General features: G+C 35.8%; 1 protein-coding gene across 10 annotated transcripts in view; it reads right to left on the reverse strand.

The window, feature by feature from the left end:
• Positions 1-27,607, reverse strand: part of ELMOD2 (ELMO domain containing 2) — a 42,251-nt gene that overhangs the window by 13,846 nt on the left and 798 nt on the right. For 9 of the 10 annotated variants that reach the window (XR_015553819.1, XR_015553824.1, XR_015553823.1 and 6 more), the window contains exons 2-8: positions 26,996-27,142; positions 25,063-25,091; positions 16,385-16,482; positions 14,613-14,742; positions 12,009-12,142; positions 8,193-8,261; positions 7,267-7,400 (exon numbers count right to left, since the gene is read on the reverse strand). Coding sequence is in view for 4 of the 10 variants with exons in the window: in XM_004426474.2 (XP_004426531.2) it covers positions 7,267-7,400; positions 8,193-8,261; positions 12,009-12,142; positions 14,613-14,742; positions 16,385-16,482; positions 25,063-25,091; positions 26,996-27,137 (736 nt within the window). In the remaining 6 variants the exon portion in view is untranslated. Of the gene's footprint in view, positions 1-7,266; positions 7,401-8,192; positions 8,262-12,008; positions 12,143-14,612; positions 14,743-16,384; positions 16,483-25,062; positions 25,092-26,995; positions 27,143-27,384; position 27,607 lie in introns of those variants that run through there. The other variant, XM_087437590.1, reaches the window with a different exon arrangement.

The following is a 27,607-nucleotide window of genomic DNA, read 5'->3' on the forward strand; positions in this document are numbered from 1 at the left end:
AGATGATACTCCAAGCTAATGGCAAATAAAAGAAAGCCGGTGTTGCCACAGTTATATCAGATAAAGTAGACTTCAAGATAAAACAGGTAATGAGAGACAAATACGGGCAGTACATAATGATAACAGGGACACTCCACCAAGAAAACATAACACTTATAAATATATATGCACCCAACACAGGAGCGCCAAAGTACATAAATCAACTATTAACAAACCTAAAAGGAGATATCAATAACAACACAATAATAGTAGGGGACCTTAACAACTCACTCACATCAATGGATAGATCATCCAGACAGAAAGTCAACAAGGAAACAGTGGATTTAAATGAAAAACTAGAACAGATGAATTTAATAGATATATACAGAACACTCCATCCAAAAACAGCAGAATACATACTGTTCTCAAGTGCACATGGAACATTCTCAAGGATAGACCATATGCTGGGAAACAAGGCAAGCCTCAATAAATTTAAGAAGATTGAAATCATATCAAGCATCTTTTCTGACCATAATGCTATGAAACTAGAAATCAACTACAAGAAAAAAGCTGGGAAAGTGACAAATATGTGGAGACTAAACAACATGCTACTGAACAACCAACAGATCACTGAAGAAAATAAAGGAGAAATCAAAAAATATCTGGAGACAAATCAAAATGAAAATACACCATACCAATTCATATGGGATGCAGCAAAAGCAGTCCTAAGAGGGAAATTCATAGCAATACAGACCCACCTTAACAAACAAGAAAAACCTCAAATAAGCAATCTTAAAGTATACCTAACAGAATTAGAAAAAGAAAAACAAAGCCCAAAGTCAGCAGAAGGAGGGAAATAATAAAAATCAGAGCAGAAATAAATGAAATTGAAACCAAAAAAACAGCAGAAAGGATCAATGAAACAAAGTGCTGGTTCTTTGAGAAGATAACAAAATTGACAAACCCTTAGCCAGACTAAGAAAAAAAGACAGAAGGTTCAAATAAATAAAATTAGAAATGAAAGAGGAGAAATTACAATGGATACCACGGAAATACAAAGGATTATAAAAGAATACCATGAAAAACTATATGCCCACAAATTGGACAATCCAGAATACACAATTCTTAGACTCATACAACCTTCCAAAACTGAATCAAGAAGAAATAGCGATTCTGAATAGTCCAATCACAAGTAAAGAGATTGGAACAGTAATCAAATCTCCCAAAAAATAAAAGCCCAGGACCAGATGGCTTCGCTGGAGAATTCTACCAAACATTCAAAGAAGATTTAATACCTATCCTTCTCACACTATTCCAAAAAGTTGAAGAAGATGTTAACACTTCCCAACACATACTACAAGGCCAACATCACCCTGATCCCAAAGCCAGACAAGGAAAACACAAAGAAGGAAAATTACAGGGCAATATTGCTGATGAACATAGATGCAAAAATCTTCAACAAAATATTGGCAAACCAAATACAGCAATACATTAAACAGATAATACATCATGATCAAGTGGGATTCATACCAGGGACATAGGGATGGTTCAACATCCACGAATCAATCAATGTGATATACCACATTAACAAAATGAGCAATAAAAACCACATAATCATCTCAATAGACGCAGAGAAAGCATTTGACAAGATCCAACATCCATTTATGATAAAAACTCTCAATAAAATGGGTATAGAAGGAAAGTACCTCAACATAATAAAGGCCATATATGACAAACCCACAGCCAACATCATACTCAACAGGGAAAAACTGAAAGCCATTCCTCTGAGATCAGGAACAATACAAGGGTGCCCACTCTCACCATTCTTATTCAACATAGTACTGGAGGTTTTTTCCAAAGCAATTAGGCAAGAAAACGAAATAAAAAGAAGCCAAATAGGCAATGAAGAAGTGAAACTCTTGCCATTTGCAGATGATATGATTTTACATATAGGAAACTCTAAAGAATCCATTGGAAAAATATTAGAAATAATCAACAACTACAGCAAAGTTGCAGGGTACAAAATCAACTTATAAAAATCAGTTGCATTTCTATACTCTAATAACTAACAGAAAAAGAACTCAAGAATACAATCCCATTTATAATCGCAACAAAAAGAATAAAATATCTAGGAAAAACTTAACCAAGGAGGTGCAAGACCTATACAATGCAAACCATAAGACATTATTGAAAGAAATTGATGATGACATAAAGAAATGGAAAGATATGCCATGCACATGGATTGGAAGAATAAATATAGTCAAAATGTCCATACTAGCTAAAGCAATCTACAGATTCAATGCAATCCCAATCAGAATCCCAAAGACATGCTTCACAGAAATAGAACAGAGAATCCTAAAATTCATATGGGGCAACAAAAGACCCCAAATAGCTAAAGTAATCCTGAGAAAAAAGAACAAAGCTGGAGGCATCACAATCCCTGACTTCAAATATACTACAAAGCTATAGTAATTAAAACAGCATGATACTGATACAAAAACAGACACATCCATCAATGGAACAGAATTGAAAACCCAGAAATAAAACCACACATCTACAGATAGCTAATCTTCAACAAAGGAGTTAAGAACATACAATGGAGAAAGGAAAGTCTCTTCAGTAAATGGTGTTGGGAAAACTGGACAGCCACATGCAAAACAATGAATGTATAGCATTATCTTTCACCATACATAAAAATTGACTTAAAATGGATCAAAGACTTGAAGGCAAGACCTGAAGCCATAAAACTCCTAGAAGAAAACATAGGCAGTACACTCTTTGACATCGGTCTTAGAAGGATCTTTTCAAATACCATGTCTACTCGGACAAGGGAAACAAAAGAAAAAATTAACAAGAATGCATCAGACTAAAGAGCTTCTGCAAGGCAAAGGAAACCAGGAACAAAACGAAAAAAAAACCCACCAAATGGAAGAAAGTATTTGCAAATCATATATCTGACAAGGGGTTAATCTCCAAAGTATATAAAGAACTCACACAACTCAACAACAAAAAAACAAACAACCTGATCAAAAAATGGGCAAAGAATATGAACATTTTTCCAAAGAAGATATACAGATAGCCAATAGGCATATGAAAAGATGTTCAACATCACTAATCATCAGGGAAATGCAAATCAAAACTACACTAAGATAACACCTTTCACCTCTTAGAATGGCTATAGTCACCAAGACAAAAAATAACAAATGTTGGAGAGAATGTGGAGAAAAAGGAACAGTCACACACTGCTGGTGGGAATGCAAATGGGTGCCAGTATGGAAAACAGTATGGAGATTCCTCAAGAAATTAAAAATAGAAATACCATACGATCCAGCTACCACACTACTGGGTATTTATCCAAAGAACTTGAAATCTATAATTCAAAGAGACCTATGCACCCCTATGTTCACTGCAGCATTATTCACTGTAGCAAAGAAGTGGAAGCAACCCAAGTGCCCACTGATTGATGACTGGTAACTATATACAATGGAATACCACTCAGCCATTAAAAAAGACAAAATCGTCCCATTCACAACAACATGGATGGACCTTGAGGGTATTATGTTAAGTGAAATAAGCCAGACAGAGAAAGACAAACACCATATGATTTCACTCATATGTGGAAGATTAATTAACACATGGACAAAGAGAACAGTTTAGTGGTTACCAGAGGGGAAGGGGATTGGGGGTGGGCACAAGGGGTGAAGGGGTGCATTTATATGGTGACTGACAAATAATAATGTACAACTGAAACTTCACAATGTTATACACTATTATGACCTCAATAAAAAAATAAATAAAAATATTACCTTAAAAAATTATTTTCCAGTTAGAATAGGCTCCTTCTAAGAAAAGCAGGATCTTAATTAAGACATGAAACTTTTCTAATGGTAAATGGCATGAAAATCAATTTTGGTGGGGAATCTTCTGCATAAAAGATGGATGATGGATATATGTGTGTGTGTTTGTTTTAAATGTTTTAAAAAATTTGAAAAACATAAGCTTCACTGTTTCCAGGGTGATCCACAGCTCTTACGGATCTGAACTGATAGAAACAAGGCAACTGAGAGAGTTCTGTAATGACTTTCCTACTTCAGATATTACTTTGGTGCACTTCCTAGACAGGAGCCAAACGAGATGTTAGTGTTGAGGGCCCTGGAGATCAACAGCAACAAAAATGCTCAAGTTACCCGTCTTTAGGGGAAAAATACTGGACAGAGGTCCTTTTGCACGGCTTTCCTACCTATAACACTCCCGTACTTATATTTAAATGGTAAAATGCTTAATTTGGGGAGAAGTTTTTTGGTTGTTTCTTTTTATACTTGTTCTATGTTCGATAGGCAGCATTAAACAAGCATAAATTTCAGAGAGAAAACAAAAATCAGAGGCAGTTAGCAAAGCCCCAGTAGTTACGGCACTACGCTACAAGTCAAGAGAGAGTTAGGAGTGGAAATCAAACAAGATGAGTCGGGGGAAACACAGTTCTCCAGCAACAAGATGAAAGAAAAGACTAGAGAACAGGGAGGAGGACTATGCAGATCTGGATGAAAATCTGTTCAAAATGCCTAACCCCCAACAAAGAGACTGGCTGAGTCTGACCCAAGGCAGGTCGAGGGCAAAGGGCTCTTCTCAGCTCATACAACAAATATACAGTCTCATAGTCTATACTAACAGATGTGCTGAGGCTATTTTGACCCAGTTTCGTTATTTATATCTGGGAGAAGCAAGGGATGCAGACAGTCTCCAGTACAGTCAGGAAGGGCCAGGAGGATATTTAAACAAAACAACAAGGACAACTTTGGAGTGGTAAAGGAAAGCATCTCACGCCTGCTAGGAATCTTCAGTCTACCTAGAGAGAATCATCAACAATGGTCCTAGGGACCTGAAACATCTGTCCGTCCATCTGAAAACATGTCTCATTGACTCCTACTTTGTGTAACCATCTCCGTAAGATACTTTATCCTTATCCATTAAAAAAAAAACCTGGACACAAAAACGCGGGTGCTAAAGAGAGAGCTTGGGCTAAAGATACACATTACGGCATCAGCAGCACACAGATGGTATGTCAAACTGAGGACTGGATAAGATCCCAGAGGCTAAAGAAAGGAGTGGGCCCAGGGCTCGGCTCTGAGGTGCATAGTGGATGAGGAGTCAGCAAAAAAGTCTATGGAAAATCTAGTGGGGCAAGAGAAAAGCCAGAGAATGTGGCATCAGAAAAGCTGAGAACGTTTCAAGAAGAAAGGCATGGCCATTTATGTCTAGTGCTGCTAAAAAGATCAAATAACGAAGAAAAAAATGTGGCAAGTGGATTTGGCAACAAAAAAGGCTGTTGGTGTCTTTGAAAAAATGAGCTTCAGCAGAGTAATGGGGAGAGAAACTAAATTGGAGTTAGAAAAAAACTGGAGGCAAGGAAATGAAAACAGCACTTATGTTATAAAAGTTTTATGATGAAGGGGAGCAGATACGTGGAGTGGTATCCGCAGGTGGATGCTACACTAAGGGAAAGTTTTGTTTTGTTTTTGAAAATGAAAGCTCCATAAATGCAGACTTTGCCTTCTTCTCTGCTATATCCGCAGTGCCCAGAACAGCATCTGCCACACAGCAAGTGAATGAACGAACGGGAGATACAGAAGCAGGTCTGTAGTCTGACAGGAATATGCCAACAGAGAAGGTAAGATGAACAATGGAGACAAGAATGGATACGCGAAGGAACAAAGGCTCTGATAAGACTTCCCAGAGAAGGTCATGTCTAAACTGAGATTGGAAAGATGAGGAGACATCACCTGGAAAGCAAGGAGGGAGCAGGAACAGCGTTCCAGGCTGAGGGAAAGGCCCAGAGTCAAGAGAGAGGATGATATATTTGTGCAACTAAAAGAAGACCAGTATGCCTAAATTTTATACTGTGGGGGGGTTCATGAGTGGCAAAAGATGAGTCTGGAGAGGTTTCAAGGTGTGGATTATGCAGGGCCTTGAAGTGGCACTTTTTGAAGAATTTTAGGCAGTGAAGTAAAACGACTAGATTTTCATTGTAAATAACTATACTTCCAATGTGGTGAAGAATTGGAAGAGGATCATCACAGAAAACTAGTTAAAAAGCTATAACAGTAACCAAGTAACAAAGGCCTGATCTCGCCCAGTTACAACGGGGATGGGTAAAAGTAGACAAATGCAAGCGAAATTTAGGAAGCAGATAAAACCAGAATTAGAGATTAAGTAAAGGTGAAGGAAGTTTGAAAGAAAGAGAAAGAGGGTGAAAGTGAGACTCCTCCCTTTCGAAAGAACGAGAAAGTGTGGGATAGAGAGACACCTTCAACAATGGAGCAGAACAAGTTATGATTTGACCATTTATTATCCAAGTAGTTTCCCATATTCTACCAACATGCAAATGACATTCTAAAGATACAAAAGGGTCAGGAAAAGTAGAGTATGAAGCTAGGCTAGTTTTGAATTCTTTGATATTCTGAGCAATATCTTCAGAAGATGGATTCATTCAATTAAGCCTTTAATGTTCAAATATCATCATAAAAGTTAATGGAACAGTACTAACAATGACTGCTTTAAAAACAGTTAGGTATCCCCAACCTAACATACGAAAATCTGGCCTTGAAAAAAGGGGGGTGAAAAGTTCCTTTAAATTAAATTTCCTTAGAAGAGTAACAAAATAATCTGCAAATGGTCTCTCCTTGACTCAACAGCATGCATTAACCAGTATTCAAGAGGGAAAATTCATTTTATACTTGACCGAAAATTGATGCCTACAGAAAAACTGTAAGAATCCTAAATTTGTGTACATGCGCAAAAACTGCCTCTGAATTTTTTTTAATCAGCAAACATAGAAAGAGAAGTACAGGGGCCGGCACGGTGGCACAGCAGTTAAGTTCAAGCACTCCGCTTTGGCGGCCCAGGGTTCACAGGTTCTGATCCCGGGTGTGGATCAACACACTACTTGTCAAGCCATGCTGTGGTGGCATCCCCTATAAAGTAGAGGAAGATGGGCACAGATATAAGCCCAGGGCCAGTCTTCCTCAGCAAAAAGAGGAAGATTGGCATGGACGTTAGCTCAGGGCTGATCTTCCTCACAAAAAAAAAAAAAAGAAAGAAAGAAAGAGAAGTAGAAAATACTCTTGGGGACCCATCTTCATTATTTTCCTGTTTTCCAAAGATCCTAAATAATAAAATGACAAGCATAAGCTATATACTTGACAGAGGTATTAAATTTTATATTATACTTTCCTAATGATTTAAAAATACTCTTAGAAATATCTAGTTCTAACTCATTTTAATACTCACAATAAAACTGATGAAAGTGTTCCATTGTTGGCACACCAGGAACAAAGTTGTAGAGATGAAACTTCAAAGCTTCACTCTTCAGCAAGCTATAAGCCATCTCTGTAAGATTGATTCCAACTATTGCATAAGAATACCTAAGTCAGAAACATTACCAGTTATACCAGCTAGCCAAATAGTTCATAAAATAAATTTAGAATTAGGCAAGTAATTAGTAAAAAGTTACTTTGATCCATTTCTAATATAGTATTGATTTTATGATCATCTCTACATACTAAGAAAAATAAACCAGAATAGATCAAAATTTTTGTTCTTTAGAGGCTGTTGATCTTCTGGATATAATCTAAGAAATAAAAGTAAAGCTCTGGTCACATGAATATCTAAAACCAAAATCCTTAAAAAAAACTTAAAAGAGTACTACATACACTCATTGATTTCTAAAATACACTGGGTAATCTGACATTTTCTCCTCCATTATCAGGGTATTTATTTTTATGATGTAATATTGTTATAATGTTTTTTCAAAGATAGGTATCACCGGAATATAAAAATAAAATAATAATAAAGATAATAATATGACCTCAATTTGCATTTCACTTCACAATTTTCAAACCTATTTCTCATTTTCCTATACCTATTTCAAAGCTATTTCCTATTCCTATTTTCAAATCTATTTCTCAAAAAATTTTTATAAAGGTTCTTATCTCCATTTTATAGATAAACTATATCTTGGGATAAAAATATACTAAAATGCATACAAAATTGATTTATGATCACATTTAGCCTTAAAAATAATGTAGCATGCAATATCCTTTATAAAGTTCTTATTAATTAAAATAATCTCATCTTTAAAAATACCTTGAAATACTTCCAAATTCAGATCATCTCATCAATTTAAATTCAAAAGTTTACAGTTTCTTCCAGCTTACCCTAATTTTGGATGATTTGAACGGGAAAGAATCTGATGAGCTTCACTGGTATAATTTTCACTGAAATACCTAAAAAAGTTTAAGAAAGATAAAGAAATTAACATATGTCATTCAAATTGAAGATATCCAGAAGCAATTTAAAAAGCTACCGCCAAAATGACAGTCCTAGTACTGCCACAATGATCCCGATCTCCATCCCAAATCACTTCAGTGATTCAGAAATGCTTCTGAATCAAAAGTTAATTCTGAGCTATCAGGCCATCTAGCATAGGACATGGGCCTTGGCAAGACTTTAAAGTATTTTAATAAAGAAATGATCTCATAAGAGACTTTTTATCTACTTTAAAAAAAAAATCTAGAGTTCTTTTTGTTTGTTTGTTCTAAATTTTCTATAAAATAGTCAATGCGTACCTGTTGGGACACTCTTCCTTTCTCCTAGGCTTATTACTTCTATTACAACTTAAGTCTGTATTGTTTAATGTCATTTTCAGTGCAATCAGAAGAAAGTCAATAACCTTCCTTTTGCAGTAAAAAAAAAACCCTCCTTGACCAGTTGTGTAACTAAAATACTGGCCATAAACAGAAGTATTAGCAGGTACAACAGAGAAATATATAAAGCTATCTATTTGTAGGCTCATACATCGTGTTGGCTTGTACTAACGCAACTTCTTTGAGTTCTTGGAGATAGGGACCAAATCTTCTGTTCAACCTTTGGATCACCTCATAATGTACTGGTACTCATACATGTATACATACATGACGACTGACTGGATGTTTACGTGAAGATAAGGAGGAGAATAAAAAATGGATTTCTATGGTCTACTTAAATTTTAGAGGGCAAAATCATTGACATTTTCATAAAGCATAGAAATTTCTAACCAAATCCTCCCCTCTCTATTTTTTCTTCTACAGATAGAAGACTATAAACTTCCATTTTTCTTCACTGGCTCTAATTTTCAACTAATTAAGGCAGGGGTTGTTAACTTAGAAGTCCATGAATAAAGGATTATTCATGAATGAAAGGGGATCCATGAACCATCTTAAATTATGTATAAATTTTCCTGTGAGTACATTTTTTGGGGAGAAAATATACAAAGCTTTCATCAGATTCTCAAAGGGATCTGTGAATCTCAAAACAGGAAAGAGTCCTGTTTTAGTGCAATGCCTTCCTTACATACTTTCATTTTTCTACTTTATCCTTAGGTTGGCTCTAAAATGCCTATAGTAGACTATTTATATTTGCATTTCATTTTTTTACATGATACTCCTAATACAATTCAGTATTACATTAGTATTTCAATAATCAAGCTACTCTTAAAATATTTTATCTGTAACACAGGACAACTTTTAATTTTCTTGCTGAACTTATTTAGTCAACCCCTATCTTAACAGTGTCTAATGAAAACAAACATCTATGCAATAAGGAAAACTATTCCTTACAATAATCTGCATTAACTAACTTCCTTCCTTTCTTTCTTCCCTTTTCTTCTTTCCCTCTCTCTCATCCTACATACATTTTTGACCTAACATATATTCTTATTTTCTGCTTGTATTCCTCATCTATTCCGATTTCTTCAGTCTCTCCTGAATTCATTTTCTGTACAATATCCTTTCGTCTTCTATGCCTCAGCATTCATTTACCTAAAGCATCGTTATCTATCAAACCACCAGCTATCTTTCAAAGCAACAAAACATCTCAAGAGATTAGATGACAAAAACCAAGCAATTAAAAAAGTAAATTACATGAGAGTATTTGAACAGCTTGCCTGCTTCCTGACTGTATCTTTATTTTGATCCTGAAGAGTCACAGCTCCATACACAGGACAATAAACGTAATTATAGAGGAATCAGAGATAGCTTTATGTTTTCAACCATTTCTAGTACATCATTAGCAATGATATATGTGAATCTTGGTCATTTTTCAAATGAATAGATACTAGCTCTAAATAGAGTAAAAATATCTGTAAATCATTTAAAGGTCTATCAGAATCCCTTACCACAATACTGAATCAAAGCCTATTAAGTTATTCAAATTTTAAGCTAAATTCTCTTCTGGCAAATGCTGAAACATCTTGATTTCTGAGGAAAAGAGCCAGAAGCAAGGTTACACAGAAAAAGTTAAGAAAGAAAACACCATAATAGTGTATATCTAATTGAGGTTCAAATATCTGTGTACTTTACAAGTACCAAGAAGAAAGATAGTCTTTAAAGGCTAAGAACAAAAGATTCATGTGTTCTGAAAAATAATGAATTTTAAAATATTTTATAACTTTTCCAAGTGGAAATAAACTGCATTTATTCTACTTAAATTCCAAATGGAAGTTTCCATTTATCAAAATGGAAAACTGGCAATCTCATTTTTTGTAATTATTATTATTTTTAAGACTATTGCGGTTTATCTCTGGGAGGCAGACTTACAGGTAACTGTCATACTCATAAAATTTAGGTATTACAAGGGCCAGCCGGTGGCACAAGCGGTTAAGTGCGCACGCTCTGCTACGGTGGCCCGGGGTTCGCTGGTTCAGATCCCAGGCGTGCACCAATGCATCACTTGGCAAGCCATGCTGTGGCGGCGTCCCATATAAAGTAGAGGAAGATGGGCATGGATGTTAGCCCAGGGCCAGTCTTCCTCAGCAAAAAGAGGAGGATTGGCAGATGTTAGCTCAGGGCCGATCTTCCTCACACACACACAAAAAAATTTAGGTATTTCAGAAAATTAAATACTCTTGTAACTGAAAAAATTATAGATATTGAAACCTTGTGTCTTCTATTTTCCCCAAAAATAGCCTTATCCATATTGACCTAGCATTTTTTCGCAATATTAACATAATTTAGCTCCGTTTCAGGACTAATTTTTTCACGGTAACAATTATCCAAATTTTGTTAATGGTTAAGTTTCCCATTCTAGGCATTTTAGAGTCTATAAATCACAATTCAAGGACAGATCCAAACACTAGAATTTCTTCATTTGTATATCCATATCCCTATCAATCTTCCAGTTTACTTTCTAGAATAGTTTTGGTTATCAATTCTTTTTTTTTAAATGAGGTTTATTTATTATTTTTGTGTGTGTGTGAGGAAGATCAGCCCTGTGCTAACATCTGCCAATCCTCCTCTTTTTTTCTTTTCTTTTTTTTTTTTGCTGAGGAAGACTGGCCCTGGGCTAACATCCATGCCCATCTTCCTCCACTTTATATGTGACGCTGCCACAGCATGGCTTGCCAAGCAGCGCGCTGGTGCGCGCCCGGGATCCGAACCAGCGAACCCCGGATCGCCACAGCGGAGCGCACACGCTTAACCGCTTGCGCCACCAGCCGGCCCCTTATCAATTCTGATTTTAGTTACATATTTTGGGATTTCACAAGTATTAAAGAAGAAAAAGAGCGAGTTCTTATAGGCTCTACAAAATCAGGGATTTAAATCACGTGTCACAGATGTCGAAGAATAAGTGTGAAGAGACTTTACTATCATCTTATCTGTTATATTTCCCAAAATGGAATCAGAGAGCTAAGAGAGAAGAGGCAAGAGGATAAAAAGAGTAAGAAAAGAGTGTACATAATTCCTCAAGAGGTATCAGAAAGGAGGTCAGGAAGAGAAAGGAAGAGGAAAAGTATTGGTAAGTAAAGAAACCACATACAGTATGTTTCCAATGTCTTCATACTGTTGCCAGCACATTAGTAAATACTTGTAGCACTGCAGCTATTAAAATTCAGAGATAGTATGAAACAACTAGATCAATTCTTATTAGAATTTAACAAAATTGGAGACTACATGCAACTTCATTTAGAGAAGAAAAGAAAGTTTATTTTCACTTACACAAGATTGATTAATCCAAGTATGCCCATGCCTCTGAAGTCTGTTTTGGGATCATCACCCTGGAAACCAATGTCAGCCCATTGCTTGGAGACTCTAGCCTTCAACTTTTTCGTGGGCATTAGAAGATTCCAAAGCTGTATAAACATTTGCTTCCATATTACAAATAATAGTGATGTTCTTAACTTACCAAGACATTTTTCTTCTCATAGCTGATATACTAGTAAGTTGAATGCTTTCAGTTATACAACTTTTTTACACAAACCATAGGTTCAAGAAAGACTCTATTTAGAGAACTTTTCAATTATCCTAAAAAAAAATGTAGCATATTTATTCCAATTTAAGAGATTGATATAAGGAACAACAGATTTTGAAAAGGTAACAAATACACAGAAATCTAAAACAATGAGATGTCTTTATTCACTAAGCAATACATATAGATCAGAATCGGTAAACTGCTTCCTCAAGAAGAACACAGTGTTAAGCACTTGGCCCTTGCTTCAGACACTATATACTTAAGTAGGCTCTATTAGAACAGTAGGTGATTAGTTCCTAATTAGAAGAAAGAAACTAGGTCTGAGATAGGGAGGGGATCATGAAGAAATAATTCTGATAGTATTCCAACCTATATGATCATTATTTTACAAATTTTCATAGTTTTAAAAGAAAAAATAATGTGACTTGGTTTCACATTATTGTAAAATGTAAGAGATCTAAGACAGGATTTAAGAACAATTACCAACCATTAAATAGCAACAAACTAATCAACGCAAAATAAAGTTTAAAAGTGTTAATCAGTCCTTTTCTAAATTCAACACCATAAGTCATCAAACAAAATAGACATACAAAAAAGTTGACAAGAAAGGTTGTGAAAATTTGCAAAACAGAAATACTCGAATTTTTTTCCATTTCACTACCATTTCAGGCATTGTTGAGTAAAGGACTGTTAAAGAAAGGAGTAAAATAAAATGTAAAGACCTGTGACGTTACTTTAAGACAGGGTCAGGACTCTGGCCCTGAAGCTAAATCCAATCACAGATTGGGTTTTATCTAGTCCCTTCTCTTATTACTAACACATGCGATTTGCTCACATTAGGGTCTCTCCATGACTTCAGCAAGGGGTTTGATTATGCCAATGATAAGGCCTCAGTAATGTGGTGAGAGACACAGTAAAACCATTAATTGTCAAAATTTAATATGCATAAGTATTAAATTTCTGGGTTCCACTCCTGGAGATTCTGATTTGGTAGGGCAAAAGCGGAACCTTGGATTCTAAATATTAAGGGCTGGTTACCTTCAGTGAAGATGGTCCTTCGACTACACTTAAAGAAACACGGATCTTCTCAGCTCTTTACGCAGAGAGACTGCTGAGTATGTGTAGCAACTGGGTGGCTCACTGCTGGCAACTGGCTCCTCGCCTCCAAAACTAAGTTTCATAGTAAATCACCAAGATAAAAATTTCCTTGACTAAAATGCTAGGACTTGTATCTTACCCCTTCAAAAGGGAAGGTGTTGTGTAGAAAGGGTCTGAAGTTAAGGGAATAATGACAATGAGGAGGAGGATATAAATAGCGGTCAAGCCTCAGAGAGTGCCAGGCACTATTCTAACACTTTAAATATAAAAAGTCAACCCACACCAACAGCCCTTTGAGGTATATATTTTTACTATCCACATTTTACAAAATCAAAATTTTTAATTTTAAAATTAGGTAAAGTGCATATTTATAATACTTTTCCTGAAAAAAATAAAAGGTTTTATCGATTTTAAACTTGTCTCTTACTGTTACTCAGATACTATCAACATTTCTTTCTACAACACTTTTAGTTATAACAAACTCCAAACTCCAAGTGCAATGTGTTGTTTTCTCTAACTTTAACCACTTAAAAACAAAATTAGAATAGGTGTATTGGACGGGCAGGAGACTCAGCTCTAGTTCAGAATTTACCATTCTAGGACCTAAAGCAAATTACTTCTCCGCTGGGCCTTAGAATCCCTGTCCCTAAAATGAAGGTACTAGGATAGATGATCTGGAAGCCTTCTTCCAGGTGTAATATTCTCTAATTTTGGCATCTCACCAGCTTTATGTACTTAAACTTCAGAAATAAGAAACAGGAAAATTCTAAGTAAATTTCTTTACTTCCTTAATTTTTAAATCTATTGTGGCATTATTTGGCAATTAACATTCCATAAATACCAAAAGATCTGACATAATCATCTGAAAAGAGACATCCACATTCACAATTTGAGAGTAAGCTGAAAAAATGCTTAACTTATGTGAGCAACTCATATAAAAAGTAGGGGGAAAATCTGAAGCTTGTGGACTCATACTTTTCAGTTGAAAAGATCTCCCTAATTTTATAATTTATTGCAGAGTTAAATTACATTAAAGCATTAAAATAAAATTTGAATATATTTTAATGACGCTTATCAGAAAATTATAAAAAAGTTAACTAAAAATCTTTCAACAACATAATAAAATTCTCTAAGGAGCAAAGAAACTGGATGGCTGCATAAACCGCTAGAATCTGCACACAGACCTCCCTAGCTCAAGCCTGATTTATTTTTCCAACGTTCAATAACTCCAAATACAGAAAACAAAAATTTACCTTGAGAAGCAGCTTTTCATGTTGCATGTTATCAGAATCATATGGCTTTTTTCTCACACTTTCTACATCCAAATAGAGCTGTTTATAACCAGATATCTGTAGTAAGCATGCCTTCATGCAGATTTTAAAACTGAAAATGATAAATTTATTATTTTTTAAAATTATACCTTTTATCACAATAAAGTACTGCTTTCCACAGCCTGTGGTTGACATGTCTATTTAGAAAGCACTTTCTAGCTTTCAGTTTAGTATAATAAGCATCAGGAGCCTGAGTAAACACAGAACATTATACAAAGTATCATGCAGGATATGACAGAACCCGGTCTAGAAAGAGGGCAAGATATGGTAGGAATGGCAAACTTTGCAATTGCAAGGATGTGTCCTCTTCTTTCCATGTTTTCTCTGGGCAATCTCATACATTCCCAAATCTTTAGGGCCAGATATTACTGACAGACCTAATTTTCAAAGTATATGATAACAAACAGCTCCATGACAGGTTATCCCAGTTCTCCCAAATACAATAGGTTATCTTCCCTGAAGAAACAGCTCTTTTTTAAGTAAGTCTCTAAATCTATTAATGACATTACTAATCATTAGTTCCCCAAGCTAGAACCCTCCAAGTTCTGACCTTCCTCTCTCCATCAACAATACATCAAAAGATCCCTGAATCCTTATTCTTTCTTATCCCTGAAATGTCCCTCAAAGCAATCATATATCCATTTACCCTGACGTATTTATGGCTTTGTTATCTCTTGTCTGAATGACTCAGATTCCTAACTGTTCTCTCTGTCTTTACTCCCTCTACCAGCCTCCCACATCCCCAAATTTACCCTCCATCTTCCTAAAATATATATCTGATAATGTAGCTTGTTTGCTAAAAAAAAAACTGGAGGACAACATCTAAATCTCTCAGTAAGGCATGCAAGACTCTTTGCAAAGTATGTCTAATCTTGCACTCCATTCACTTCTCCAACCACTGCTCTGCACCTATTCAGTGCTCCAGCTACAAAAGACTCCCTATGGTTCCCAAATACTCAAGTACTTAGCGTCTTGTTGGCACTGCTCCTCTGGATGGACTGTCCTCCCCTATCCACTCAACAAGGTCCAGCTCAAACGTCACCTCTTTTGTGGAATTACCGTCACAGTTCTCTCCTGCACCCTTCCCTGTTTCAGCCAAAATAAATTGCTCCTTCCTCTGTATTTACACAGGAAATGCTGAATGAAGAAAAAATTGCTAAACACTTACTATCTCAATATACTTGTGCTGGGAACACAAAAATGGAATGAGTCAAGTCCTTCTCTTAGGGAACTTAGAATTTATTAGGGGAAGAACAAGAGTAAACCAACGATTACGGTACAGTGCGTTAAATGCAATGATAGAGAGCTCTAGGAGAGGACAGAGCAAGGGCACTGACTCAGACCAGAGGAGCCAGGGACGATCTTCCTGGAGGAGGTCAGAGAAACTGAATTTTGAAGGACAAGGACATAGTAGCCAAAGTTAGTTAACTTTGGGAAAGTAATGGTAAGCTATCTTAAAGGCGGCAGACGGTAAACTGGCAATAGTACCGGCTTGGGAACCAAGAGATACAGGTCTTAGTCCTGCTTCCATCACTCACCTCTTTGGACCTCAGTCCTCATCTAGTGAAGTGGAAGGGCTGAACTAGATGATCCCCACAATCCCTTCAGCTCCAATGTTTCACAACTGTGTGTGATCTCCACACCTCACAGGATGTACATGCACAATAAAAGAGAACCCTGTAAAAACAGCATACCTGGCATCCTTCTCAGGGTTAATATTCTTTTCCTTCATTATATCTTCTACACATTTGTCCACGTCACTCTGAACAGCAAGTGTCGCTTTCTGTAAAACCTATTTATGTGAAAGAAAGCTGAATGAGAAAAATCCCTTACAGTTAAAAAAGGACAGTAAGTTTTGAGAAATTTACTCAACTTTACAATGCATATATTAAAATGCAAATCAAAACCAAATTTGTTTCAATTTTTCACTAGGGCTAAAATCAGAAATAAATAAGTTAAAAGAGAAGCAGCATGATGCAGGCTTCCTTAACTGAGAATCAACGGGTTCTCAGCCGATGAGTTCTTAGCAAATGAGCTACCACTACTGTGTGCTTATGAAGCAGATACTTTTTATAAAATTTAAAAATTACATAACAAAAATATATGTACAAAAAAATTTTAATGCCGAAGTCAAAAAAATTTTTAAATGCAGAAGAGCAAAAAGAAGAAAACTCAATCTTGAATCCTACCACTAGAGATAGCGGTAACTGGTAACAGATTAGCATATATGTTTTCAATGTTTTTTCTATGCATATAAAACAGATTTCTTTTAAATAATATGTCCTATAAATGTGCACTGGATCCTTCTTTTCAACAAACAAGTAAGTGCAGGCCTTCCTTACCCTTAAAAAGTTTCTTTAACTCTTATCCCTCTGTAAGCTACCATCAAAATCCTCTTTGGCATCCTTTCTACTCCAGGGAAAACACTCTAAACTTACCTGGAGTTATGCCTCTGCATATCCTGGGCATTCTTCTGGAATGCTCCTTTCCCCAATTTCTAAATCCTCCCATTTTTAAGCTAGCTCACATACAGGTCCAGGAAGCCTTCTCTGATTCTATTCAGGTGGAAATAACGTCTCCTCTCTTGGAATCCTCATAATAATTTATCTGTAACCTTTCTATGACCCTTACCACTTTCTATATTATAGTTATTTTTATACATTAAGTGGAAAAATCTTTGAGGACAGAGATTGTATCTAGTTCATCTTTTCATATCCTGCCTACAAGAAATAATTGACAAATAATTATTGGAGATATTTAACAGATGAAAACCTTAAAGGCAACTGTTTCAGTAAAAGATATGTACAGCAACGCGTACAATGATTTTAAAAGAAGGAAAGAAGGGAGAGAGAGAGAGGTAAGGAAGGGAAGAGAAGGACGACTTCCAAAAGGAAATTAAAAAGTGATAAGGAAAATGATCAAAGACTAACAATCAGTAGGGATACAGACATGGTCAAGAAGGTCTAGATGGCAAATCCTGGGATCCCATGGCTACAGGAAATGTGAAGCTTAAAAACCAGCACTAGTAAAAGGGTCACCTTCACTATGGGTGGAAACCTTTTGCATATATTACAAACTTCTAAAACATGAAAAACCTAGTCAAATGTCACCTCCTCTGTGAAGCCTTCATCAGCCTTGGAGTTAGCTATTCCCTTTATGCTCACACCTCAGTTTGAGAGCACTTACCACACCATATCTGTTTACTTTTCTATATTCTCCATCAGACGTTGTCACTCTTATGTACTCTTACATCATGAATGAATGACTGATTGAATGAACTTGCCCAAGGCATATATAAGCTTAGAGAAAGAGTTCAGACTAGAAACCATGTCTAGTCTCTCAGCAAACACTTTTTCCTGTTTATTCTATCACTATTTTTAAAATTGAGGCATAATTTAAATACAGTGAAAAGAACGGATATTACATATTCAGCTTGATCAGGTTTTTTTTTGGTGTGTGTGTGAGGAAGATCAGCCCTGAGCTAACATCCCTGCTAATCCTCCTCTTTTTGCTGAGGAAGACCAGCTCTGAGTTACCATCTATTGCCAATCCTCCTCCTTTTTTTTTTTTCTTCCCCCAAAGCCCCAGTAGATAGTTGTACGTCATAGTTGCACATCCTTCTAGTTGCTGTGTGTGGGACGCAGCCTCAGCATGGCTGGAGAAGCGGTGCATCGGTGCGCGCCCGGGATCTGAACCCGGACCGCCAGCAGCGGAGCACGCGCACTTAACCCCTAAGCCACGGGGCCGGCCCCAGCTTGATCAGTTTTGACAAATGCATATACCCAAGTAATCCACATTCCTATCAAGACACAAAACATTTCCATCATCCCAGAAAGTTCCCTCACGCCCCTTCCCAATTAATCACTCCTCCAAGAAGCAACCACTGTTCTGATTTCTATCACCGTTAACTGTGTAGTGGGCACATAAACGGAATCATGAAGGATGTACTCTTTTGCGTCTGGCTTCTTTCGTTCAACATAACATTTCCAGGATTCATCCACATTCTTGATTTTATTAGTAATTTGCTCCTTTTAATTGTTGAGTGGTATTTCATTGTATGAATAAACCTCAGTTTGCTTATTCATTCTCCTGGTGACGGGTATTTGCATCGTTTCCAGTTTTAGGCTCTTATGAATAAAGCTGCTACAAACAATCTTTATTATATTTTTTGTAAATATATGTTTCATTTCTTAGACACCTAAAAGTGGAATTTCTAAGATATAGGATAGATATATGTTTAACTTTTAAAGAAACTGCCGAAACCATTTTCCAAAGTGATGGTACCATTTCATGCTACCACAGGTGTTCACCAGCTCTTGGTAGTGTTAGTCTACCTCATTTAGGAAGTTTCATTACTCTGTTCTAGTGGGTATGTAGTGTCCCCTCATTGTGGTTTTAATTTGCATTTCCCTGCTGACTAATAATGTGGGGTACTTTTTCAAGTGCTTTTTGGCCATTTTTATTTATATTCTTGTATATGTACATATATATGAATACATATTCCATTTCATGTATGTGTACTATATATGTATATATATTCTTCTATACACTATATACATATGTGTATATGTATATATTTCTTTTTAGTCACTTTGTGACGTGACTATTCGAGGCTTTTTGCCCCTTTTAGAAATGAGTTGTCTTTTTATTACCGAGTTCTGAAACTTCTTTACTAGATACAAGTCCCTAATCAGATACATATGCTGTAAGTATTTTCTCTTAGTCTGTTGCTTGCCTATTCATTTCTTAAAGGCATCTTAGATAAGAAGTTTTTATTTTGATGAAGTCTAATTTTTCAATTTTTTTCTTAAGTGATAGCACTATATCTTCTCTAAAAGAAATCTTTACTTAACCCATGGTGGAAGATATTGTCCTATGCTTTCTTTGAGAAGCTTTAGTTTTAGTTTAAACACAGGTATAAAGTCCATATCAAATTAATTCTCATATGTGGTGGGAGACAGGAGTTGAGCTTTGTTTTTTCCCCCCTTTTGGATATCCAGTTGTTCTAGCACTATTTATCGAAAAGACTTTGTTGTCCTCATTGAATTGCTTGGGCATCCTTGTTAAAAATTATGTGTGGTCTATTTCTGGCTTCTTATCTGTTATATTTATATATTTGCCTAGGAAGTCTTGAAGTCAGGTAGTATAAGTCCTCTAATTTTGTTCCTTTAGAAGATTATTTGGGCTACAGTAACTCTCTTGCATTTCTGTATAAACTTTAGAATGAGCTTGTCACTTTATTCAAAAGTAGCTTGCTGGGATTTTGATTGGAATTACATTGAATCCATAGGTCAATTTGGGGATTTACATCTTAACAATATTGAGTCTTCCAATTGACGAATACAGTATATCTTTCCATTTTAACTTTTCTCAGGAAAAGGAGTTTTAGTGAAGAAGTCTTGCATATCTTTCATTAAATCTATCCTTGAGTATTTTAAATTTATCCCTGAGTATTCTGGATGCTATCGTAAGTGGTACTGATCTTTTTTGTTTTGCTTTCCAAAAGTTTGTTGGTAACATACAGAAGCACACGGTGTCCTGTGACACTGCTAAATTCACTTATTAATAATGCTAGTAATTTTTGTAGATTTCTTAGGATTTTCTACACTCACAAACTATGCCATCTGTTAATCAAGATAGTTCTCTTTCTTTTCAACCATTATGTCTTAGATTTCTTTTCCTTGCCTTACTGTACTACCTAGGTGATCCAGCACAATGCTGAATAAAAGCGGAGAGAGTAAACATCCTTGCCTGGTTCCCACTTGAGTGTGGAGAGCATTCAACATTTCAGTGTTATGTATCATGTTAGCTGCAACTTTTTCACAGATGGCCTTTAACAGGATGAGGAAGTTCCTTCTACTCCTAGTTGAGAATTTTTAATCATAGGTATTGAATTCTATAAAAACAGTTTTTCAGTATCTATTGAAAAGCCATCCCTGGTGATCTAGTGGTTAAGATTCAGTGCTCTCACTGCTGCAGCCCAGGTTCGTGTCCTGGTCAGGGAACCATACCATCCCTCTGTCGGTTGTCAGACTGTGGTGGCTATCTGTTGCTGGAATGCTGAAAGCTATGCCACTAGTATTTCAAATACCAGCAGGGTCACCCATGGTGGACAGGTTTCAGTGGAGCTTCCTGGCTAAGACAGACTAGGAAGAAGGACCTGGCCACCCACTTCCAAAAAAAACTGTCCATGAAAACTCTATGACTAGCAGCGGAGCATTGTCCATTTGTCATTGTCTTTATGTTGAAAGTATGTTTCTTAAAACAACACTCGGTTAGTTGGGCCTTGATTTTTTTATCCAACTGTCAATCTCTGGTTTATTCTCTAACCTTTTGGTAGGTCTTTGATTTCTCAAAAAAAAGAAAAACAAAATAACATGCTCGATGGAGGAGAAATATAACCCATTACAACATTTTCTAAGTTCTCAAGTGTCCCACTACTGTGAAGGTATATTCAATACTGAAATATATAGTACTTAAAGAATTTCTTAGGTCAGCAATTTTAAAACTTCCTATTTTAACCTCAAACCCAGGTAAGCACCCAAAGACCATTTTCCCAATGATGTTTACTTTTGAGCTAAAGAAAAAGCAGGTGATAATAGAGAATGAGAGCGTACCATATACAAATCATTTATCATATATTTTGTAAGAAAATAATATATGCTTATGCATATGATTTTATTATAATAAAACATTCGATGAATATAAAAGTACTATAATCTTTTTACTACACCTACCTTGATAGTAGGTTACAAATTATATGACTAGCACACATTCATAGGCAGCAAAAATCAACAGTGAGTTTCACTATACAAGCAAATTTGAAAAGATTCTATATACATTTGTGTTAGAATATCCACAGGGTGTGAATCCATCATTTTTGAATCACAATGTCTACGTGGTTATATACTTAGAGATTAGGTACTTAAAGTCTAGCTTTTGGAAAATTAGAGACCAAAAAATATGCAAAGGTACATCACTATACCATCAGCCCACGGACAACTAACCTGATGCCATAAAACTAATTTATTATCCAACAGCTAATATGTCGTCATTATTATTTAAAAGCTAAGACAGCAGCTGCAATCGAAAATCACAGCCAATCAAAAACACTATTAGACTGACCAAGTGTTCTGTCCCTAAATTTCAAAATTTTCAAATACCTGTATGTGCATAAGGACAGTGGGGCTTTGCAACATTACCATACATCGCATGGCAGCCACACTTCTTAGCAGAACACTGAACAGACTCCTCAAATTCTAATAAGGTTCTCCTTTTCATTTATAAATCGCAAAGTTTAGCAACCCTTAATATATAACTGATAAGTAGTCCTTAGTCTAAAGTACAAGCAAATGTGACTCCATTTTTAACAATCAAAGAAAGAATGTCCACCATGGAACAGCTGACCATATTACCACTGCTTTAGGGAACTGCCCTTAATAGAGTAAAATCACTTTTATTCACAGCAATCATCAGTAATGTTAAGCATTTAAAATACCAAGAGGTTTTCATGATTATTTTAAACTTCTAAAAATCTTGTAGTATATACTGGTTTAATTCCATTAATAGTTCTAGTAACTACTATTTGCTAGACACCTATCATGTACTAGGCATTCTCTTAGACTGCTTTCATATTAATATCTCTAATCATAAAACCATGTGAATATTAATACTTCCTTCTACAATGAGAAAATAACTCACACAAAGTCAAACAACTGATAAGTGATAAAATCAGGATTTGAACCTAGATTTTTTTCATACAAACAAAAAAGTAGATCAGGTGATTAGAAATATCACAAAATCAGAATTTGATTTTACTCTACAAAATAAATGAAATATACACGGGGCCACCCCGGTGGCATAGCGGTTAAGTGTGCACGCTCCACTTCGGTGGCCTGGGGTTCGCCGGTTCAGATCCCGGGTGCGCACTGACGCACCGCTCGTTAAGCCATGCTGTGGCGGCGTCCCATATAAAGTAGAGGAAGATGGGCACAGATGTTAGCCCAGGGCCAGTCTTCCTCAGCAACAAGAGGAGGATTGGCATCAGATGTTAGCTCAGGGCTGATCTTCCTCACAAAAAAATAAATAAATAAAAATAATAAATGAATATGCAAATGAGATGCAATATACTCCATAAATTGTATATTTAAATTGATGAGGCTTCCTCCATTTGTTTATTCACAAGTTTATCTTAGATTTAACACTTCAAGAAAACAAATCTTCTATGACTGAATTCAGTAAGGAATTAACTACCCGTTTGTTGATCATTCTCTTTTGAGTATGCCCTACAAAACACTATTAGCAATTTATACTTTTTAATAATCAAATCAAAAGAATACAATTTTAATGTTTACTTTCCAAGTGAACTTTTAATAGCCAGTAAATGACCTAAAAAATAGTGAACATTTTATTTTTCTTTAACTTGCAACCACTACCTGAAAGTCCCCATACACTTCAGCCCACATTTACCTCTTCCTTCTCTAAATGCCTATTTATAATTACATTCAATACCGGTCTTTACTTCTTTCATATATCCCAAAGACCCTGGTGGAATGTGGAATATATGGCAATCATGCACACTTTGGTCAAGGATTCGACCAACGCACTAGAGTTCTTAACAAGTAACATCTTATGAATGGTCCCACTTAAGTTCCGCATAATCTTACCACACATAAAATCCCATCGGTAAATTCTGTGACCAAAAATCTTGTTACACTCAGTTGTAGTAATAATAGTTACACAGATAGATGTGACACTGAGTTCCTAGTTCCAGAACCTCTCCACAGGTTCATCTACAATTTATGATATTGTTGCTTTGTGAAATTGCATCCTAAGTTCCAATTTATAGAGCTATATGGGTGGATAAGGCATAAATAAATTTTTAGAACCAGCAACTTGTTAACTTTCTAGATACCTCAAATCTCATTAAAAAAAAAATATTAATCACTCTCTAAGATTGTGAACAAAAGAGTAGGACTCTAGACTCCTCCCCCCAATATTCATTCATGTATATGAGTTATTCTTACATTGACCATTCTTAAATAAAAGACTGAAAGTAAAGCAGTAAAGTACCTATCTTACAGGTCAGTCTCCAAAACATTACTGATATGCTTCCAACATTCAACAACATCCATGCTCCTTCTGGCATGAATCAGTACTTCATATCAATATCACTGGACAGTAGCAAGTCAACATTTTTTGACCCCATATTTTTGATCCACATTGTACATCACGACCAAGCACAAACATACATGGATATCTAAAATATATATAGATGCACACTCACATAGATAACTAAAATTAAAATTTCATGAAACAATAGTTAACCTTATTATGACCAATGTTTTCTAATTATTTTCTATCCTATTCCTTTTGTTGTTGTTGTTGTTGTTTAATGCTGGCTGTGATCTACTATGAGATTTCAAACAATGGTCTAGACAACCCATACTCTACCTTTGCCACACCAAATAACCTATGCATATACAGAAAAAATGTGAACTACTATAGGGAAGTACAGCATGCAGCAGACTGAATTATTGGTCCCAATTTTTCATGCCCCTGTAATTGAATTAAATACCCACATGCCTACCATGGCCTTATGGTGGGCATAGTGCATTTCTCCACCCCTTGACTTGGGCTTGGCCATGTAACTTACTTTAGCCAATGGGATGTTAATGGACATGACATAAGGAAACTTAAAATATGTCTACGTGGTTGGAACTTCAACGATCCACTGTGACAAGAACATTCCCCGGGTACTCACTACCTTTTCGACCCGGGTCCTAGAATAAGACAATTGGAACAACAGACCTGAACTTGACACCAGCTTGAAGAAGAGTCTCTCCAGCTGGCCCACAGACACATGAGTTAGAAATAAACAACGTATTGTTATATGCCCCTGAGATTTTATAAGTTTGTTAGACAGAAAAAGCTGACTAACAAATAGCATAAAGTATGACTTATCTTGGATCAAAAGGTACAAGACCAGGGTTTTCTATAACTATTCAAAATTGCTTGCTTTTCTGTCACATAAGAACCTATCCTAAGGACACAGTCTAAGAGAAGGTATTCCCCCTCAGACCCTGCTTTCCCAAAAGCTAACAAGTTTTGAGGCAAAATAAACAAGCAAAACCACAGAACAGGACAAATTATTCAAATATCTTCATTGTGTACAAGTAGCACACAATAGAGAAAACGTTTTAAAAATAGAATGTTACTTCTAACGTGGAAAAATTTCACTCAATACTCTTTATAGCAAAGATTCTTCTAGTAGGACATTAAAAATCATTAATTCTAAAATTGAGGCATTCTCTTAAAGAAAAAGTATCATCAAGTTAAGTTTTCTAAAATTATCACCTTGATATGATCCTACCTTATTCTTGGAGTATGTCAAGGAATTTTCTGAAATGAAAGAAAAAAGAAAAGAGAATGTTATCACTTAAATGCTGTTGCGAATTATTCCATAGACAAATAGTGTAAATATCAAGCCAGTAATAAATTACTTTAATAGAACTAGAAGACATAATTTCTACATGAACAGCAAACATTTCTAAATTTTATCCTTACAGTATAGAGAACTAGAGACAATTGCAAACTCCTCAACTCAACACAACATACCAGAGCCAAATTGGAGAGACAAACCTAATTTCCCCAAGGTCATTTGTTTCTGTGTGGAATGCCAAGTGTCTACTAAGCACTGCAAATTCATCCACGGCTGCCTCAGAATAGCTTGGGTCTCAGACACTCAACTTAAGACTACAGTTGAGAGCTCTCTACGACATTTTCATTTATTAGCTTTACGGAGTAAGTGTCTAGATTTGAGGAGCTAACCACCGAATCATGCAACAACAAAGGGGCAAAAATGAAAAGGCCTCAGATTATTTGGCCAACCATTCTCTAACCAGACAAATAGCAACATAGCTTCTCCAGTCTTGTTTTCTGTTTCAAGAATGACAAGAATATTTTTACTGGTCTATTTAAAAACTTTTCAGGCACATTTACTAATAGTCTCATTTTTCTCAGCAATTTGAAAAATTCCAGAAAAATGCTTTGGCACAAAATAAGGCCTTAATATGTTCTTCCCCCATACTATGAAAAAACCAACCAATATTGCCAAGATTTCTTATCAAGAGGTACTTTGTTCTTCTCAGAGGAGTCGAAAGGGCAAATCAAAAGAGCAGGCAATAATTTAAGTCAGCCACAAAGTTGTGAGAAAACTAGGGAAGTCATTAAACCTCAATCACCCAGCTGCCCTGAGGCCTACTCCCTCCTTGTGTCTGTCATTCTTCCCGTGTTGTCTTGGATACCAACACCTGCTCCCCAAATCTCACAGGCAGGTATTTTTTAGTTGAAGCACACTTGTTCAACACAAAAGAGGATCTGGTTAAGTCATGATCTCTTCCATTTAACACAGTCAACATGAACTGCAGCCCATCGCTGGTCTTCCTTACTTTGGCCAAACAGAACTGACCTCAACCATTTTTCTCATTCGTGTTCTAATTGAAAGTAATATTTTCTATTAAACATTGAAAGCTGATGAATTTTAGAAGGTAATAGAGCAGCACTGTTCAAGAGAAATATAATTCAAGCTAAATAAAATGTGAGCCACATGTGCGCTTTAAAATTCTCTAGTAGCCACGTTAGAATAAAAGAAATAATACCCAAAATACCATTTCAACTTATGAATATAAACCATTATTGAGATATTTTTACTTTCTTTTCTCATATAAAGTCTTTGAAACCGAGTATATATTTCACATTTCTGCACATCTCAATTCAGACTATTCATATCTCAAGTGTTCAACAGCCACATGTGACTACTGGCTGCAATACTGGACAGTGCAGATTTTGAGCCTAATAATCTTTTCCAGGGATCACTAGATACCTACTATTGTCCCTTCGTGATTATGTAAGAGATTAACAGATTGATGAAGGATGCTGAGTATAAAAATGGATCTAGATCCAGACAATCACTCTTCCCCACCACTTCAGCAGAAATTTCAAAGGGTTTACAGAGATTTTTCTGTAGAAAATAGGTTGCAAATATAATCTAAGGTACAACTGATGAATTTCAGGAGCCAGAGAAGTTAATTCTTTGCATACATGCAGAATTAAGTAACAATCAGTTTCTTTTTCTATAAAATCACAGTTTTAGAGTTGGTAGGATTCAAAGCTAGATTTCAAAGATTATGCAACTGAGTTTAAATGACTTGATCAGGATACACAATGAGTGCATAAGTATTGAAAAAAAATATTCATTCAGTTAAAATTTCATTTGTTTTTAATTATTCTTTTAATAACATTACCTATCCTGTGTGTCCTTTGTGCACCTACATAGGTATCAAAAATTCGCTGCAATTCACACTTTCCAGTCATCTGTCGTAAGAGCCATTTCATCCAAAATCGAAAAAAGTGCCCATAGAAGAACTCCCACAAAGAAAAAAACATTTTTCCTGGAGAAGGAAATATATGACACATTTAGTGGCCTTAAATTGGTTTTTAAAAGGAAAAAAAATTATCCAACTCATCAAATCCCAAATTATATTAATATCTATTATGTTATTCCATTGTGTCTATTTTGTAGTAGTGTTTAGACATCTAAGAATGAGGGTGTAATATACACAATTTCATTAAATGATGGCCAAATGGTCAATTTATCACTTTAAAAGTTAACTGTAAAAATCAAACTACTTACTTAGATTCACGCTCTCAGCTCCCTATTTTAATTTCTCATTCTTTCAGAATGGGGCTTAAAAGTTCAACTACAAAAGGAACCCAATTAAGCACAATTAAATCAAATCTGCCACATATCAGAATTGTTTTTATAAGGAATAGGCTCTTCTCAATCCCTGTGGATAATTCCAGTTACATCTGTCCCACAGTCAGGTGACGCCAGCAAATAAAAACACTACATATGG

The sequence above is a fragment of the Ceratotherium simum genome, chromosome 12 (assembly GCF_057802395.1).
Source record: "Ceratotherium simum simum isolate JZ-2026a chromosome 12, ASM5780239v1, whole genome shotgun sequence".
NCBI lineage: Eukaryota > Metazoa > Chordata > Mammalia > Perissodactyla > Rhinocerotidae > Ceratotherium > Ceratotherium simum.